General features: G+C 39.2%; 1 protein-coding gene across 1 annotated transcript; it reads right to left on the minus strand.

Moving 5' to 3' along the window:
* Window positions 1-5,950: 5,950 nt before the first annotated feature.
* INSM1 (INSM transcriptional repressor 1) lies at window positions 5,951-14,227 on the minus strand. The gene has a single exon (XM_051975853.1). It carries the CDS (start codon window positions 9,221-9,223, stop codon window positions 7,370-7,372), a length of 1,854 nt encoding a protein of 617 aa, XP_051831813.1. The 5' UTR covers window positions 9,224-14,227; the 3' UTR covers window positions 5,951-7,369.
* Between the last annotated feature and the right edge of the window lie 6,500 nt (window positions 14,228-20,727).

The raw sequence follows: 20,727 nt of genomic DNA on the forward strand, positions 1-20,727 counted from the left end.
TTTGAACTCAAGACAAGGTTCAGCATTCTATCCATGCACTACTTAGTTTCCTCAAAAAGGATGAAGCATACATCCTTCTTATTTACAAAGAATACTATGTGTGTAGAATATGGTATAATAGCATCTTTTTTTTTTTTTAGCACTTTAAGGTTTCAAAAGTGCTTTATATATTATCTCACAAGATCCTCAGAACAACTCTAGGAGATAGGAGCTATTATAATCCCCATTTTACATATGAAGAAACTGAGGCTAAAAGAGATTAAGTGACTTGCTCAGTATACACTGTCTGTTACCAGATTTGGTTGCTTTGTGGCTCAATTTTGCTTAATTGTTTTTCTTTATTCCAAAAGAAGATTAGTCAGTCAACTAGAATGTATTAAGTATCTACGAAATTCTAGAAAGGATAGCTAAGTGGTAAAGTAGATAGAGTGTTAGAACTAAAGTCAGAAAGACACATTTTCCGGTGATTCAAATCTGGTCTCAAACATTTACTAGCTGTGTGAATGAGTCACTTAATCCTATTTGCCTCAGTGTCATAATCTGTAGAGTGAGCTGGAGAAGGAAATGGCAAACCACTCCACTAGCTTTAAAAAAAAAAATGGGATCACAAAGATTCAGACATAACTGAAATAACTGAACAACCACAATGTTCCAGGAACTGTACTAAATACTAGAGATTTAAAAAAAAAGACAAAAACACTTCCTGTCTGCAGGCTAATCAAGGAGACAGTATACAAATTATATTTAAACAAAATATATACAGGAAAAATTGAAGGTAACTCCAGAGGGAAACTTAAAGAAAACTGGGAAAGACTTCTTATAGAAAGAGATTTTGGCTGTAGGTGAGAATCAATGAAAAGAGAGTAGAATGCTTTAGGAATGGGAAGTGGCCTATATCAGAAAGTAACTGATAATTTTAAAAGGCATCATTTTAAAAAGTTGATTTTCTTCTCTTAGTTATATGATTTAGAATCTAGTTTGGCAGATAAACTTGGAATTCACTATTCAATATTAATTCTCTCACCTATCATGTTTTCTATGCCTAATGTTTCATATAGCCAGACATTTCCCTGTATTTTCATCCATCCTCTAAATTCCATATTTTCCTCCTTCAGTGTATTGCATTTTAAATCATTTTCCTAGATTTTGAGACCAAGCAGTTTAACTTGAATACTGTTTAGAAAAAGCTGATAACATGAATAAACATGAAAAAACAAAAATTAAACAAAATGCTATAGAGAGACATAGATGGCCTCTTTGTTTCTCTGAACTTTGAAGACCAAATGAGAACAAGCATATTTCTCTGGAATTGTCTTGCTTAAAAGAACACAACAAATTTTTCTAGGAATAAACTTGCTGTAGATCAATCAATTCGTACCTTCTCTGAAATGCTCACGTCTATTTTGACATCTATTACCAAACAGCATTCAAAAGATTTCTCCTTTCCTGGTTATGAAAATAATAATCGTGTGTTGGTGCTGTATATAACCTTTTATAGTACAATCCCCCAAATCCTCTATAATTATCTCATTTATTCTCATAAAGATTTGTGCAAATAGTATTATCCCTGTTTATAGGTAGGAAGCTGAGGCATAAAAAAATTGATGAGATTGCATAACCTGTGACACAATTTTTTTGCAAGACAAAGTGTTCATGCAATATTATTGTTAATATGTAAACTCTGATTTTTTAATAAAATAATTCTTTTTCTGAATGAATCCATTTCCTATTTAGACAGAACATTATGTTTATGTGAAAGAAATATCCCATTAGAGGACAAAAAGGAAAAAAAAGTTTAAAAATGTTTCTCTATCCCTCTGCTCTCAACTATTCTCTTGAGATATGTTCCAAAAATAAAATAATTTAAAAGGCTAATGATTACTCTGGTATTGAATCCCAGAAACTAAGAGATAAAAGGCAACAAGGATGACTTTAAAAGAATGAATGATAGCAACTGAAAAACAGTTTGTACAGAGTACAGGCCAGGGTACACTGGGTCTGATGGCACTCTCTCTTTTCTTGCATTTAACTTTTTCTCAGGTTTAAGAAGACCTGAAATAAGTTCACAAAGATATCAATAGGCTAGGAATGATAGGGACCTGCCTAGAGCTATTGATATTAAGTGCATATGTTTATCTACTCAACCTTTGCCTAATTTTAGAGTTTTCACCAAAATATTCCTAATATTTAGAGCTAAAGCTGAATAGAATGAATTTCTCCTAGAGATGGTGGATTTTCCTTTACTAGAGGTCTTCAAGCAAAGGTTGGATGATCACTTATCAAATATATTGGAGAGTTGAGGAATTCTAATTCAGTTATGGGTTGGTATAGACATGTGGCCCTTTAGTTTCCTTCCAATGTTGAGAAAAACAGAGACAGAGAGACAGAAAGAGAGAGACAGACAGAGAGAGTAAGAGACAGAGACAACGATAGAAAGACAGACATACAGAGACAGAGAGAGGACGTTAAAGAGAGAGGAAGAGTGAATGCTGGGCTAATGGTTATATTCCTTACATTTTCTCTGAAGCCCAAAAATGGGATGTTCAGAAATGCATTAATATTTGTGAGCATCTAATTGATGCACTAAATGGAAGTTATAAAAACTTTATTCTTTGTCCTTTAGGAGATTCTAATTATGAAGTGCTTTCTCTGAGCTGTCATTCATTTACATAATTTTGAAGACTAACTTTACAATTTTATGAGAAAATGTATGGAAAGATAATAACCATAATATATATACATATAGTTCTTTAAGGCTTGCAATTCACTTTTGGATAGGTAATCTCATTTGATCTTTATGACAACCTTGAGTATTATCATCCTCATTTTATTAGAAAACTGAGGTTAAATGACTTGCCCACAAGTCATACAGGAAGTGTTTAAGGCAGAATTTGAATTCACATTTTTCTGTCTCCAACTCTAGTTCTCCATACTGTTTATAACAGCATGTTCATTAAGTACTTATTACTTATCAGTGTAAGAAGGATGGAGGTTTAAAAGCTCTATATTTTAAAACTAGTTCAATCTAGAGTGGCCTTCTGGTGCTTGGTTGGGTGTTCTCACTTCTGTAGTACACTGCATCTGAACCCTGCAGGGTAGAAATAAGAAAAAAAAAAAGCAGTTATCAAACACTTTTTTGAGAAAAGAGAGAAGTATGGGGATCAATAAAGTGCTAAGAACAAACAAATTCTCAATTTTTTTATTGCAATTTGAGAGATGGTACTCTAAGTGGGAGATAAGTCCCCCTCAATTTTTTCCCTCTTTTTCATTCCTAACTCCTGTCCTTTCACCTCTAACAAAGCTTCACAATGAAATCTTACAAAGAGAAATTTATCTGCTTTCTTAGAAACTTCCCATAAGAATATAACAACCTTCTGTAATGCTCTCAATTGTCTGCATGACTTGGCTGTAATTATGAAGATGGGCTTAGTTTAGCAATTATCCAAGAAGTCATAAGCAGCTTTTTATTCCCTTAAAAAAGAGAAACATTCCACACTTAATTTTGTATTCTATCACTTTAAACTGACCAATCTTTTATGTGAGCCACACAATTTTAATTTGAATATATTCTTTGTTCCTTTTCCTTAAATATAATTTTACTGTTAATTTTATATTTCAATCAGATTATACCTTTGAATTGTTTCAATATGGACTGAAAAAATCAATTTTTTGGGGAACTGAGGATCATTTTATTTTATCATTTTATCATTTTATTTAGGTTCTTCCTTATAAAGTTGTTAATTTACCTTTATTTGAGCATTTTCATACAAGAAAAATGAAAAACTGAATAGGAATGATAAAAAAAAAAAAGAATTCCTAGAAACTGCTTCAGGCCATCCATTGTCCATAAGCAAATGAACTATTATGTAAAAATATTTAATTCAAAACCATTTATTGTCTACTATATGTAAGGCCCTGTGAATTCAAATAAAAAAAAAAAAAAAGGAGAAGATCCTTGTCTTTAGTGAGCCTAAAGTCTACGCAAACATTTTGTAAAGGACAGTCTGTATCAAAAAACAACAAAAATGGAACTTTGAATTTTGTTTAATTCATGTTAGTAATGAGGAAAACCTACCAAATCAAGAACACAATTAGAAGCCAATACTGGTAATTTATCTCAAAAGTATAATGTCTTCACTGATAACCTACATATTGTTGCACTAAATCTCTGATTCTTCCCTATTATCAAGTGTACTTCTCTGAATATGGAATCATAAAATCTGAGGTTGGTCAACCAATTTATTTCATACTTGAAGCAGCAGTCTCTTATCCAACATCCTGGGCAAGTGGCATCCAACTTCCATATTGTCAGAGAGACCTTATTGTCTACCAAGGCAGCCAGTTACATGTTCCTTTTGGACACCTTTAAATGTTAGTAAGAATGTCCTCAGAACCCTAATCTTCCCCTTTGTAACTCAAAGCCATTGGCCCCTATTCTGAGGCTCCCCACCTTTAAAAGACTTTTGAGTTCTGCCATACTTTTTTCTGAACTAATCTTAAACTCCTCTTTTTATCTTTAGTAAAGCATTGTGACCATCATTCATATCATACAATATCAGTCATCAGTGATAAGATCTAAGGTATATTTTACCTTTGAGACAATGTACCTTTACTGACATCTCAATTTTTTGTTCATAGTCAGCTCACAATGTGATTTTTTTTAAACCAAATTCTGTCCCACATAAAATTTAAATTTTATTGCATTTTGAATGATGCTAATGAACTTTGAGATTCTCAAAACATGCTATTCTATCATCCTAAATGTTAGGTAAACTTTTTTTCTGGAATAGTTTAAAATAAAATCGTTCTTCCCACCTCCAAAGTGCATTATTGTTTTGGGATATATCTTCTTTTATAGAGAGGAATTCTTGAGTTCATTCAGAGGTCTGAATGTTATAGAATGTGGTTCCTTCTTCCAAATGATAGAGTAGTGAAATGTCATAGTAAAGGAAAGCATAATATATTTGGTGTTTGGAGTAATTTTTGGACTGAACATTAAAATGGCAAAAATCACAGGCATTTTAATGGTCAAGTGACTTTCAAAGGCAAACAATATAATTCTGTATTGGTGCTAAAGATAAAAAACAAATGGAGCTCTTTTTCCCTTTCAAAATCAATTGCTCTTCTTGTTAATGGATTCTGATTTTTCTTTCATTCCCTATTTACCAAAGGAGGGCTGGATATTATTTTGAGGATTTAAAAAATTATTTATCTGAGAGTTCATTTACTTCACTCTCAAATAATTCAACAGAATGTGTGTATACAACTCTCTCTCTCTCTCTGGGAATCTTAATGCAACAAGTTTCCATGGTTATTCTTCAGTTTTATATTTTAATGGGCTGCTACCAATGAGGATTGATCTTGTATCTTGTATCATCAGTACCTTCCATTTACAGGAAAACTTAAAAACTGTTAACCTTAAAAACCAGGATTTCGTATTTTTATTTGCTGTGATTAATTTTATATAAACAAGTGTGACAAAAGGGAATCTCTTTTTACATTTCCTTGAGTATTCTCTCTTTTTGGGAGGGAAGAGAGGAAGAACTGCCTATTTTACTGAACAAATTTTCAGAAAATGGGAGTGTTTGACAAATGAATGATTTCTACCACTCCCATTGATAACAAGTGGATGTTCAGGACCTATCCTGAAAAAGATGGATTGTAGTCTTATGCTTCAAACGTCAGAGCATGAACATTATCACTAAGGGTTTTCCAAAAACTAGTCAGCAACTACAGTCACACTTTATTGTAGTATTACTCCCCGTGAACTTCTTGGACTTGTATAGTGAGACCAGAATTCAGAACCCCACACCAGTATAAAAATGTACTAAATGTTTACTAAACTGTTCTCTGTGGTGTTAACTGATCTTTGGAAAAGGAGACAGTGGAAGTTTTGTAAAAGCATAGAGGAGATTCTTATTGAGTATAGAAATGACACAGTGAATATGTATTTGAATTGGAAAATATTTTATTTGAATAGTAAATAGTTATACAGTTGAAACAGTTCTATTGAAGCATTCTATAAATAGCTAACAATTAAGAAAATAATGTGTGTAGAAAAGAGATTGCATCTAAAAGTAAGAGCTGTCAGTTGTACAAGAGCTGTCTGAGCCCTCCAAGCAAATGGTAAGGTTGTATGTAATCGCTCAGATAGGTATAAAAGTTAAAACTTTTAGCAGATCCCTTTAGAAAAAGACCCTCTTCTAAAATGCACAGTGAAATGTCACACGTGGCAGAAAAAAAAGCGCATCAAAAATATCTGCAATCAAATAATATCATAATTTTCATAATATAAATAAATAGTGAATAAATAACACTCATAAATCAACATATACATTTAGAGTAAACTCATATGGTCCTACCTCAACAAAGATTATCAAACGAAAAAGCTGACATGTAATATTAAGGCAATTTCTACAGCATACTCTGAAAATTTCCCTCCCCTCCCCCTAAAAACAACCCTGAAACAAAACAGCAATTCAAGGCATTTGTGGCTATACTAAAGAAAACTCTTTTTAAGCAATTTGATTTGTTCACATACAAAAAGGTAAAGCCAGAATCCAGCAGTTCACAAGCCATAATAAAGCTAATCATGTGGTAAATTCAATTTACAGCCTGTGAAGTATAAAGGCATTATTCCTTAAGATTGACTAAAAACAACCCGTAGGCTAAATACATATAGAGAAAAGAGTAGAGATGGGTAAAAAAGAGGAGAAAACGGAGACTTTCTAGAGACCGTCAACACATCGAACACTAGCAGTAAAAACAGTTGTTTTTCAAAAGGATTCAGCAGATACATATTTTGAGCTTCCAGAAAATCCAAAGGGAAGGGGCAAAGGAGAGGAGTTAGGGAGGAATACCAATGAGGAGACAAAAGGGTACAGCTTTTTCTTCTCTCTTAACAGAAATAAACCAGCTCTTACGAGAACAAGTTAACTTGGAGAAAATCAAGGAGAAAAAAATAAACCACAACGGGGTTGGGGAGAAGATAGGGGTGAAGAGTTGGTTACCAGCACGCTACGAGATCAAGACAACACTTTTCACGTTTCAGTTTTCACCACCAGCGCGTTTCATTCACGAACGCTAAAAAGCAGTTTGGGGAGGAGCAAGAGGGGAAGGGCTGGGGACAGATTGATGGATTGAAGGACCGACGGACGGGGCTCACAGTCTCTTTGTGGTTCTACAAGCGAAGGCACACTTCTTGAGGGGCTGGGGAGTGGGGCTATCAGGGCGGGGGCTGGGGTGGTTGTTTCTGACGGGAGAGAGGGGTAAGCTTTTTTTTTTTTTCCCCCATCCCTTCCTCTTTTTTTTCCTTTTCTTCTCCTTTTCTCTCCTTGCTCTCCCCGCGGCGGCGCTGAACAGACTCTGTCTAGCAGGCGGGACGCACAGGCACCTGCAGCAGGATCACCTGTCTGTTCTCCGAGGGGTGGCATTTGTTGATGTGCCGCGTAAGCCCCGGTGAGCTGTAGAAGGTGGCCGGGCAGTATTTGCAGGGGAACACCTGGGCCGCGTGCAGTAGGCGGAGGTGGCGCTCCTGGCCGCTCTTGCTGGGGAAGGTCTCCCCGCACACAGGGCACAGATGGCATTCCGCGGGGGCACTCATGTTGAGGGGATTCGACACTTCCCCTTCGCCCCCAACTTCCTTCCCCGCCTTCTCGGTTGGTGGCAGGGGCTGCAAGCCTTCGGACCCGGGATAGCTGGGGTAGACCAGCAGGTCGTCGGGCTGGGCTGGCAGGGGCTGCGGCGGTGGAGGCTGGGGCTGCGGCGCTCCCTTGTTCTGCAGAGCCTGGTGATGCGCCAGCAAGTGCTTCCTCAGGTAGGCCTGGCGACGGAACTTTTTTCCGCAGTGGTGACACTCGTACAATCCATCCTCAGAGCCCGACTCCGACACCCCGGGGCTAGGCGTGTCTCGGTCGCTGCCGCCTGCCTCTTTCGGTTCACCACCAACCCCAGCTTTGGCCAGAACTTCGTCTGCACTGCTCTTGCCCTCGGCTGCTCGGGCGCCCCCGGCTGGCGGAGCCAAGGTGCCCGCGGCGGCGACGCCGGTCCCCGAAGCGTGGTGGCCGCCGGCGGCAGTGGCTTGGGGTCGGGGTTTGTGCCAGCGGCGGTGCGAGGCCAGATTGGCCGGGCAACTGAAGACCTTGTCGCACTCAGGACAGCGGTACTCCACGCGCACGATGCGGGAGCACTTGTGCTGGGCCAAGGCGAAGGGGTCAGCGTACTCCTCCTTACACAGCTGGCAGATGAACTCGCCCAGAGGTCTGCCCCCGCCGCCACCAACGCTCCCGCCGCCCGTGCTGCCGCCCGCGCCGCCACCGCCCCCCGCGGCCCCGCCAGCTGCCCCCAGCCCTGCCCGGCCTTTGGGTGGCTCCACAGGGCCCTCCTTGATCTTGAGGCCCAATACAGGCGACGTGGTCACCTCGTCCTCGAAGTGCAGCTTGCGGATGGCCTTGGGCTTCTTGGCGGCCGGCGCTTTGGCCGGCTTGGCCGCAGGAGCACCGGGCTCCGCCGTTGGCGCGGGCGCAGGCCGTTTACTAGGGTGCCTCAGGGAGGCTGCGGCGGCGGCGGCAACAGAGACAGGGCCGGGGACAGTCAGCAGGTTGCCGGCTGGCGGGTGGTGGCTACCGGGGCCCCGGCCCCCGCCCCCGCCCCCAGCTTCTGCACCAGCGGCAGCGGCGGCGACTGAGGAGAAGGCGGTGCCCATTTTGAGGTCGGCAGGGGCGAAAAGGAGGGGGTCCCCGCCGCAGGTGCCCCCCCCACTGCCGCCCACGCCCGCGCCCCCGCCCCCGCCGCCCAGCAAGGCTGTGGGTGTGGGGAAAGACTCAGCGGAAACCGGCGAGCCCAGGTTGAAGCTGCGCTCGAAATACTTCTTCTTCTCGTGCTCCCGGCTCACGGGCCGCGTGGGGCTGTACAGTGGCGCCGGGTAGACCGCCTCGGGGTTGCCGAACTGCACGGGCTTGGGGCCCGCGGCCGGTGGTGGCGGCGCGGGCAGCTCCCGGGGTGGCAGCGGCAGCGGCGGCGGCAGCAGCAGTGTGGCCGGGGGCGCATTAGCCAGCAGCGCTGCGGGAGCCCGCTCGGAGCCGGGGAGGGGTGGGGAGGAGCCGCCGCTGCCGCCGCAGCTGGAGAAGAGCAGCAGCTCGCGGTCGCCGTCCTCACAGCAGCGGATCCGGTAGGAGACGGGCGTGGACTTCTTGTTTCTTTTCACCAGAAATCCTCGGGGCATCTTTGGGTTCCTGCGCGGGGCGGGCGACCCCGGACACTGAGGAAGGCACTGGAGGGGGCGGCGTAGGGATGCGCCTTCTCGGGCTCTCTTGCCGAGAGCCTCGGAGCGCACTCTACCTTGGCTCTTTCCTCTCTGACTGGTACCCGGCTCTAGCTCAGCGCCTCCCGCCGTCTTCGCCCATCAGTCTGGCTCCGCCCGCAGTAAGCAGTCGCGAACTCCTTCGCTCTTGCCTGCCGTGCCTGCCTGCTGGTGTGATGTCTATGGGACGTGTCTGTGGTGTGCCTTTTTTTTTTCCTTCCGTGCCCCCGCAAACACGTCCCTGTTCTCCCCTGCCTGCCCAGATAGCAGCACTCTTTTTAAGGGGGGGAGGATGCTATTGTTCTCGCCTCCCGCTCCGTCCGGAGCCAATCAGAGCTTCCCACTGCTCCTATGGATTTGAGGGTGGGAGGGTAAAGAGTGGTTTGAAAAAAGGGGGCAGGGACTTAGGGGTTGCTTGGTAGGTATAGCAGATGTACCTGAGGGTGTTTTCCCCCTTTTCTTTTCTTTCCATCCCTCCCTCCGTCTCCTCCCTCCCTCCCCCCTCCCCTTTTTGCCTCCTATTTACTTCTGGCCCCTCCTGGATAGAGGCACACGCCTGGCCCCTCCTCTTTTCACGGTCTGATGGTTTTCTATAGGAAGGCACACGTGCCTTGGCTTTGTGTCTCTCCTCCGGGGGGCACAGATCTGCCAAATGGAAATGTCCATCAGCATCACAATGAGCAGCATCTAAAATCGGTGGGATTACCCGCAGTTCTGGAGCAAAATAGCAACAAAGAAGAAGAATGGCCCAAAATATGTCAGGAGGGTTCAATATGCAAACTGAAGTGGAGGGAGAAGTTGGGGAGGGGAGGAACGAGGGGAAAGTGTGATTTGGAAGAGAAAAAAACTGAGAAAGATGGTGAGGAGGGCAATCAAAAATGTGGCATCAGAATTGTTTAAGAAGTCAAAGATAGAGAAGAAATCATTGTACTTGAAAAATTAATAAAATTGGAAAATCTGTGTGTCTTAAAAGCAACACACCGAATTCAAAATTGACTTCACTAGGATAGCAACCCAGAAAATTCCTCAGGGAAGCATCAATTCAAGTGAAAATGGAAACATGGGTATTTCTGCTAAACTAATTGAAGGGATTTAGGAATTCAGACTCTCTGAATTACTGAAGTGAAATATTAGTATCCACATCATCAACTCCTTTTCTCTTTAAAAAGTCTTAATTAACGTCAAGAAGTCATTTCATAGTACTTTTTGAGACAAAACGGGTGGATTAGTCAAAATCTTCTTTTCTGCTTTCAAAAAGAACTTGCATTTCGAAACAGTTTTTTTTTTTTTTTTTTGGGATAGAGTCCTACTAAAACTACTTATTTCCTGTATCTTTATAATGCCCTATTAAATAGCTCATCGATTGTGCAAAGTTGCCCCTCCACTCCCTTACTGCACAGTCATTTCATTTATCCAAGTATTTGCGAAATACCAAAATTCACATATCAATCCATTTTGATAAACTTCTTTTAAATTATCCTTTGCTGCCTCATGCATTTTAATTCAGTTCGTGCATTTTGTCTGCTGTTTGACATCAGATGCTAAATCAAGGGGTCTAATCAAGTAGCTAAAAAATAAAGGGCCTGTCTGTCTCTGCACAGTAGCCTCCCAGAGCCGTGCCCCTTTCACCTTTGTGAAGGAAATTAACCTCCTTCTATTGAACACGAACCGCGGCCAATCTGGACGAGAAAGAGACGCGTGCTGCGGGGCCGAGGAAGGGGGGCTGGGGGAAAGAGGAGGGGTGAGTGGGGAGTAGAGGAGAAGGAGGGAGAAATCTGTCCACCAAGAGAAGGCAACGGCTTTAAAGAGGACGGGCTGCCTGTTTTACACCAGCTAAACCGTAACAGCAAAAAGAAGGTAGTCGGTCTGCGCCTCACCCCGCCCCCGCCTCAACCCGAAGTCTGAAACAATCTCGCAAATTCTTGTAATCCTCATTACAATCCACATCACTGACTTGAATTTTGGGGTGACTGTTGGAGAGAAGTGGTTCCAGTGAAGATAAACTCCTGGGTGATAGTCTTTTATGTAGAAATAGGATGCAAATCCACAAATGTATTTCTTAACGTTATCTAAAATAAAAGAATTAAATCCACATAAGGTGCAACAGGGCAAACACTTTTTTTTTTTTTTAGCTAAAATAGAAATTTAAAACATCAGTAATTTGGGTTAGTTTGTCTTGACAAGGGCTTTTGTTTGTAACTGATCTCAGGGAAGGTTTTAGTTTTTTGTTTTTGTTTTTTCTCTGAACAAATCCTAAAAAATGTAAACTGACCATCGGTTTTACAGCGTCCATAAGTGCAACAGTCTTTGATCTATATATAAGAAAACTTCCAATCAGTATGATTCAGAGTCATTTGTTGATGTGAGATTGGAGAGCTTTTAAGTATCAAAATGTGTAGAAAACAATCATTATGGGAATATAATAGTAGTCAACATGACTTTTGAAATATTAACCCCAGTTAATGGCAACTCTGTAAAATATCAAATCCAAGATTTGATAAATTCAAAAATCTTAAATTCCCAAATATTTCTCTTCAGATGTTTTGCCCAATCCTTCTTTCACTCTTTGACTAGTATTTCTTACAAATCTAGAAATGGGAGAGGTTTCCGTGGCTACCTGCCCCAGTTTTTCCTAATTACGGATTTCACCTGGATTGCTGTATAATACCAGTATTCAGAACCATCTTCTCCTTCAGCAGTAACACACCATATTTTGCATTACATATATAACGCTGTCATTCAGTAGATAACCAGGTAAAATAAGTCACCTTGCAAACCTCAAAAAATAATTAAAAGAACACCCATTAATCTAAGACCAGCAAAAAAAAAAAAAAAAAAAAAATACAAAACACCTCCGCTCTGCACACAGTGAATTCAAACAGTGCTATGAATTAACCAAAGAAAATCTATTGAAACCTATTGAGATACTTAGATTCAAAGGATCTGTTTCTTTTTGTTGTTTTCCTAGCTCTAGTCAGCTGAAATAAAAACTGCTTTCAGTCTCTTAGGGTAAAGATGAATTGAAATTTGAAAGGTACAAGTATTTCTAAACTAATTTTACAACCCAGGGCTGCAAGGAGGGAAAAAATGTCGCAAAAAAAAAAAAAGAAAAAAAAAAAGAAAGAAAGAAAGAAAGAAGAAGAAGAAGAAGAAGAAGAAAACCTTCAAAACAGCTGCAGCAGATTGTGTTGGCTGAGAGAAGCTGGGACTTCTGTCTGCTGTACTTTTTTTCTTTTCAATCTACAAGTATATATGTTCTATTAACATAAAATACAGGTATGTATTTTACTCTCTGAATAGCAAAGTATCAAATCTCATTCTGCCATTATTAAAATCTGTTTCTATTCACTTAATATTTGCTTTTATTTCTTTCTGTAAATTGTGGATCAATTTTTTGCCATTTGAGGACTCTTGAGGTTAGGTCTGAATTAGTTTTTATCGCTTTCTGGTTAGCAGGTTCCCAGTAGGATTGAGTGTCTTCTTAATAACCCTTTCCCAGTTCTTAATTCTGGCTGCCCACATTACTTTTCCCAGGGATATCTCAAGCTGGAAGCCAAACTATATTGGAATTTGCTGTAATGCCAGGGCTCCCAACTCCAGACTTTATTGCCTGTACCCCTAGCTTTTTCTTTTTCTTTCTCTCTTCCTTTCTTTTTTCTTTTTCTTTCTTTTTTTTATTTTTTTTATTTTTCATGTAGAATGGTGGTGGGAAAAAACAGATGCGGTCTTTTACTTTTCGCACTACCGACCCTAAAGCTGGGGCGGTAGCATAAGAGTGATTTTGTTTGTTTGTTCGTTTGATCTCTATTCTCAATCAATGAACATCTTAATTTTTTTTTTTTATTACTTACTAGCCCCACCCACCTGATTAAATTATTGGGATGCAGGAAACTTGCTAACGGACCCTGGGAATAGGGTGACAGGAGGATTTTTAGCAGAAGTACAGCCTTGTATTAATGTCTAACTTAGCCACTTAAGCAGATGAAAAATCAACCCCAAAGGGAAAATTCTCTAGTTTTACTGTATGCAACTGGCCGAGGCACCTTTTTAAAGGTAGAGAGTGCACCGGTCTGGCTAGTATCACCTCCTTCCTCTCTATCTTCGAGCTAAAGGGGGGAAAAAAGATAACTGGAACCCCTTCCTCCTCCCCTCCCCCCCTTCCCCCGCCCAACCACCACCACCAATTTCCCCCGGTTCTTCCAATAGCCATGTGCAAGAAAACGTAGGTTGCAGTTAGAGGTTCATCAGGTTTTCTAAGAACTATTGTAGCAAAAACTATAAACAATGGGCTGTGTTGCTAGTGTTTGACCCAGGTCGAGTTGAGACCCGGGAGAGAGTGTATTGTGTTTGGAGGAATTAGTGATTGTTGTGTCTGTCTGAGGGGCACGCGATCGACACGCGAACCCTGAAGCCCCCATCTCCTCCCCCTTTGCCTCTATTCACCTTACCCTCTTTTCCCATTCCCCCGCCCCTCGCCTTTGTTCAGCATATTAGCATAAAGCTGCTATGGATCTCCCGTTTAAATAATTACACACAAAAGAATAGTACATGAAAGAGAGAAAACAAGAAAGAATCCATGAGGCTGTTCTATTCCACCCAGCTGGGGGGGGGGGGGGAGAGAAGGGGGAGAAAGAGCTGAAGTATTTTCCATCCCTTAAGTTTCAAGTATCCCCCTGACAATCTGCTCTGCTCCCATTATTCAGCTTTGGGGTGATGGGAGAGAGACCATTCCTTTTATTATATAAAGTATGTCTGTTGGAGGGGTATTCTTCCGTAAGTAGAGCACTTATGGATGTTTATGTCTACTTCAGGTAGGAAATTCAGGAAAGATAAGGCCTAAACGCCAGGAAATCTGAGCAGCAAAAAGTTTTGTTTTTTCATTGTGAGGTTGTCAAAGGACAATCATCAGTACTAAGAAGATAAATATGAGCACACAACGACTTGTACTAAAATCGTAGTCCTGGTTCCAGGAAGGACAGGACAAATTGGAAACCCTTTGTGATTGTCCAACAATTTAATAACTTTTAGCACAAAGAATCATGGTTGAATTTTTCTTAACCTTTTCAACGACTGCTGTGCTATCCAGTAATTCTTCAAAGGAAAGGGAAAACAAAATTAGTAAAAACTCAATTAAGAAAGAATATGGAAATACCCAATCACCTTTCACCTTTTTCCTCCCTACAAGGATAAGTGACAGAATAACTTGGATTCATAGCTGGCCAGATGCAAGTATACTTTCTGCTGGTAAAGAGGCTCCTTCCTTTCTTGTTCCTTCCCTTGTGGTCCTGAGATGAGTGTGTGTGTCTGTGTGTCTATGTGTGTTATTTTATTTGCCTAGTGTGAGTGTATTTGTTCAGTGATGTGTGCTTCCCTGCCTCCCTGGTTAATGGGGGAGCAGTAGATTTGTTTCTATTAGCATTAGCATACAGCTGCAGGTTACTCCTCCCCCATGAGCAATGTACACTTTATCCAAACCTTATCATCACTTCTTCTCTCAACCAGAAAACAATCAACAGCTTCTCACACATGGCTACTTTCGATCCCTCTCTCATTCTTAGCTAACACTCTTACATGCACATACTCCATTTTAGAAGCTTGAATATTCATAGGTATGTTTTACATTTTATGAAGCATAGAACATTCACCTGTCTCCCCTCCCCTTTTTACTTTCTGTGTTATTTAGGTATAAAAAAGCAATAACAAGGCATTATTGGAATTAAGTTGGTTTCCCTTTTCATTAAAGCTAATAAAATACTCTCAGCAGCAGTGCTGAAGCTCATTATGACATGTATTCTGTGGGGGAAACATGACATAATTGATGTATATGATATGATTAAAATGAACTTTTATTTATTATAGAATCATTTTTCACAATATGGTTTAGTAGGCCTCACTTCTATTTGTACTTGCTAAATTGTTACTAATAGTAGAAACCAAGAGAATGAAAAGCAGAGCAGGTATTGAAATTTTAATGCAGATTTATTATAACTGATTGCTTTTATAAAACAGTAATCCTGTCACCCAAAACTCCTTTCCTTTTTGGTTGCTTTTTCTTCAGTGAATAAAGCTTTTTATCTTTTTGGAATTCTAAGTAAAGCCAAATGCATACAGAAGTTCCCTCCCCAAGTCTTAATCAACTCTTATTCCCTATCTCTGCACCCACTACTTCAGGAAATCCCTCCTCAAAAATCTGATGAGTATTCATTAACCTTATAAATGTACATCTGCTTACAGGATAAACAATTAACCTGAACATCTTCAGACCAACCTACTTAATTAATATATGGTATTTGAAAACATTTAAAAGATAATGTTGTATAGTAGTAGAGAGCTGGATTTGAAGCTTGGGTGTCTTGGGTTCAAGTCCTTCCTCTGACACAAAATAGCTGGGTGATTGTGCAAGTCCATTGGCTTTTCAGTGCTCCAGGTCATTTTCTAAGACATTAAGTTGCAGAGGAGGTACTTACCTGAAATGGTGAAGTGATTGTCCGGCTGGAGGAGTCCTCTCTACTAAGGAAATCAATCCCTCTAAAAGGTGGCAAATGGAAATATAAACCATCTTTATCAGGTATCTAAATTAGTTATATTATGTTGATTAATCAGTTTTCTAGCCATAATTTTATGACAAGAATATATTTCCTATGTTACTCATAGTCACAAATTCTATTACAATTACTATTCAAACCTAACCTTTATGGTAATGTTTGTCAACATATTATAGGGAGCTGTAACTGAAACTTTGCTAAGGGGAAAAAACGTGTTAATCACATATACTAACCTATTCCCAGGCTTTTCATGGACTTAAATTTGTGTTAAATTTAAGTTTTCATTATAAGTAATATGTTTTGGCCATTCACCATTTCATTGTTCTGTTTATATCCATATGGCTAAATTAGAATTCTATTTATTACCTGATGAAAAGGTAGCTATCTGGTCCTTACTTTCAATTTCTACATATATTCACATAAATCTTATTAATGAATAACTCAGAAGAGTTCCCCTTACTAGATCTTTTGCTGATTGCACAAATTGGCCTGACTGGAAAACCAGAGTCTAATGTACTTTCATGTGAAGTTGCTGCCCTCCAAAAGGGGGAGAATTGAAATGGGGAAGGGGATAATGTCAAAACTCTTTGGGCATCTATAACATAAAAATGACTAAATAGTTTTTTTAGAAAAAAAAAGTTGGAAACTTGTAGAATTATGAGATCACAATTGTGAATCCCCCCCCTTAATAGTTATGAAATTTAATTTACTACTTCTAATCATAAAAAGAGTGGTACTGAAATTTGAAAAGATTTAGTAGCAGAAGACTAAAACACAGAATGAGCTGCAGCTTTTCAAAAAATTTAAGGACAATAAAAAGACATTTTAAAGGTATGTGTAAAGTAGCAAGAATAACAAAGAAAGGATAGGGCTATTAGTTGAAGCAGGTGGCATTTTTTTCCCTGTCAAAAGCATAAGTAGCCTAATCCTTATTTTGAAATAGTAGAACAGATTCAATCAAGGAGGAGTTGAAGAGCATGATAAGTGAAGCCATAGTAAGAATATACCTTCTGAGTTCTTTTTAAAAATTCAAATTTCCTGGCCTCAATTAATTACTCCCTGTGATACTGGGGAAAACAAAACTTGAGGATGTGATTTCCAAAGAATTCTTAAAAAACATGAAATGTCAGAAGTTTGAAGGTGGTCGAATGTCCTTTTTTTTTTTCTTTCTTTCTTTCTTTCTTTCTTTCTTTCTTTCTTTCTTTCTTTCTTTCTTTCTTTCTTTCTTTCTTTCTTTCTTTCTTTCTTTTCCTTCTTTCCTTTTCTTTCTTTCCTTCCTTCTTTCCTTTCTTTCTTTCTTCCTCCTTTCTTTTCTTCCCCTCTTTCTTTCCTTCCTTCTTTTCTTTCTCTTTCTTCCTTCCTTCTCTCCCTCTCTCCCTCACTCCCTCCTTGCTTCCCTCCCTCCTTCCTTTCCTTCCTTCCTTCCTTTCTTCCTTTTCTTTCTTTCTTTGTTTTTTTAAATAACTTTTTGATAGAACCCATGCCAGGGTAATTTTTTACAGCATTATCCCTTGCATTCACTTCTGTTCTGATTTTTCTCCTCCCTTCCTCCACCTCCTCCCCCAGATGGCAAGCAGTTCTTTACATGTTGAATAGGTTACAGTATATCCTAGATACAATATATGTGTGCAGAACCGAACAGTTTTCTTGTTGCACAGGGAGAATTGGATTCAGAAGGCAAAAATAACCTGGGAAGAAAAACAAAAATGCAAGCAGTTTATATTCATTTCCCAGTGTTCTTTCTTTGGGTGTAGCTGCTTCTGTTCATCTTTGATCAATTGAAACTGAATTAGCTCTCTTTATTGAAAAGATCCACTTCCATCAGAATACATCCTCAAACTGTATCATTGTTGAGGTATATAATGATCTCCTGGTTCTGCTCATTTCACTTAGCATCAGTTCACGTAAGTCTCACCAATCCTCTCTGTATTCATCCTGCTGGTCATTCCTTACAGAACAATAATATTCCATAACGTTCATATACCACAATTTACCCAGCCATTCTCCAATTGATGGGCATCCATTCATTTTCCAGCTTCTAGCCACTACAAACAGGGCTGCCACAAACATTTTGGCACATACAGGTCCCTTTCCTTTCTTTAGTATCTCTTTGGGGTATAAGCCCAGTAGTAACACTGCTGGATCAAAGGGTATGCACTGTTTGATAACTTTTTGAGCATAGTTCCAAATTGCTCTCCAGAATGGCTGGATGTGTTCACAATTCCACCAACAGTGTATCAGTGTCTCTGTTTTTCCACATCCCCTCCAACATTCCACATTATCTTTCCCTATCACTCTAGCCAATCTAACAGGTGTGTAATGGTATCTCAGAGTTATCTTAATTTGCATTTCTCTAATTAATGATTTGGAGCATATTTTCATATGTCTATAAATAGTTTCAATTTCTTCATCTGAGAATTGTCTGTTTATATCCTTTGACCATTTATCAATTGGAGAATGGTTTGATTTCTTATAAATTAGAGTCAATTCTCTATATATTTTGGAAATGAAGCCTTTATCAGAACCTTTGATTGTAAAAATGTTTTCCCAGTTTATTGTTTCCCTTCTAATCTTGTCTGCATTTGTTTTGTTTGTACAAAAACTTTTCAATTTCATATAATCAAAATTTTCTATTTTGTGGTCAATAGTGATCTCTAGTTCTTCTTTGGTCATAAATTCCTCCCTCTTCCACAGATCTGAGAGGTAAACTATCCTATGCTCTTCCAATTTCTTTCTTTCTTCCTTTTTTTCCTTCTTTCTTTCCTTCCTTCCTTCCTTCCTTCCTTCCTTCCTTCCTTCCTTCCTTCCTTCCTTCCTTCCTTCCTTCCTTCCTTCCTTTTCTTCCTTTTCTTCCTTTCTTCCTCCCTCTCCCTCTCTCTCCCTTCCTCCTCTCTCTTTATTTTTTGTATTGAAAGAGGAAAAGGTGATTTTTGAAATCAATAGAACAATGAGCATAATATGGATTCCTAGTAAACTTTAGAGATTATTGAATGGTTGCTTTGTGTGCACTTAGAAATGGAAGCAGTAAGCACTAAATGCCAGCACGGATTCACTAAGAATCTCATGCCAAACTCATTCTCATTTCTTTATTTAAAAGATCAGGAAAATGTATTTACTTTGTGTGTATATGCATGTATATTTTGCTCCCTATCTCTCCCCAATAGAATATAAACCCTTGGAGAGAAAGCTCTTGTTTAATTTTTGTTTTGGTTTCACTGTATCAAACACAGTGTCTAGGATATAATAGATATGAAATAATTAAATACCTGCCAATTGATTATGAATATAATACATATCCATCTGATTTCAGCCAGGCACTTAATAAAGCCTGTCATGATATTTTTTTTTAGTTACTGGGAAAGAGAAATATGATCTGGATCATATATAGCTCAAGATAGTTAAATGAAGTAGCCCAAACAATATGACTTAACAGACACTTCCAATGACTGAAGGACTTTGTCAGCAGCACTATCAGGTTTAATATTGTCCTCAATAACTGAAATGGACAATACACCATTAAAGTTGAGGATGATATAGAACTTGGAGGGATAATAAATACTTTGAATAATAAAATCAGGATCCAGAAAGATTTTGATTAGTTGGAGTAATGAACCAGACAGAAACAGAGAAAATTTAACAGGATTAAATGTAAAGCCCTCCATTTTGGTTCAGATAATTAGCCATGCAAGTACAGGATGGAAAAGAGCTAGCTTTCTAGCACAGGTATGAAGAAGTTTTTCAACTGACTTCAGGCATATTAGGAGTCAACAGTATAATGTATTTACCAATAAAGCTTCCAATTTCTCAATAAACTATACAAATAAAAGTGTCCAGAACAAGTGGAGCAAATCTTGATGTACTTTGTGATAGGTAAGTTTGTTACATTTAATTCTGGGTGAGACATTTTAAGAGAAATGTTGACACATCGAAGTATGTTAACCATTTAGTGAAGGGTGACTAGGTTTAAGGGTACTTTAAATCATGTCATTTCATTTGAAGATTATGGGAACTAAGGCTATTTAGCCAAAAGAGAAGATTTACAAGAAAATATAATATCTGTCTACAAATGAAAATTCATTGTCCAAAAGAAGGATTTACTTTATTCTGTGCTGTTCCAAAGGTCAGAAGCAGAATCATTTAGTGACTGGGAAGAAAAATATGGACTTGATCTGAGATTTTTACAATTAAAGCTGTCAAAAATGGAGTGAGTTTCTGTCTGCATTTATGAGGTGCATATGACATACTAGTATGACCATCTATTAAGTGTATTGTAACAGGAATTTCCCTGGGAAAGAAAAGGCTGGACTAGATGATCTCAAATATCCTTCCCAATTTCAGACTCTCTGAAAAGTGTTTCTACTTGATCTAAATGTTTTATTAGGTCCAATAAATATAGTATTGGATAAAAGCAAATGAATCCAATTTTGAGCTTTACTTGTTGAATATTCAATCAATAGTACTATATTTTTAAAAAGCATCTAAATGAACACTCCTCAAGTAATAAAACTAACCATTCTGTGTACTAGTTCCTAAGTAAATGTGTACGTTTTATTATGTTGACTTAATTCATTTTGTATGCTAAGGACAAGATTTCTGACAAAATATAATGGGTAATATTTATTAAAGAATTTCCTTTTCAAACACAATTTAATGAAAATTAAACACGTCCATTGCATTTCAATGTCCTCTACTCTTATTACATTTATTAAATACCTAAAATATACAGCAGATGCTCTCAAGGAGTTTGAATTCTATTAGAGGAGACAATATGTACTCAGTTGAGAATAAATCATAATTTGAGGAGAAAGGAAGGAGATTAGAAAGGGAGATAGCATAGAAGCTTATTCTTGAAAAAAAGATAGGGATTCCAATAGGGGGAGC

Source organism: Antechinus flavipes, chromosome 2, assembly GCF_016432865.1.
Source record: "Antechinus flavipes isolate AdamAnt ecotype Samford, QLD, Australia chromosome 2, AdamAnt_v2, whole genome shotgun sequence".
Taxonomy (NCBI): Eukaryota; Metazoa; Chordata; class Mammalia; order Dasyuromorphia; family Dasyuridae; genus Antechinus; species Antechinus flavipes.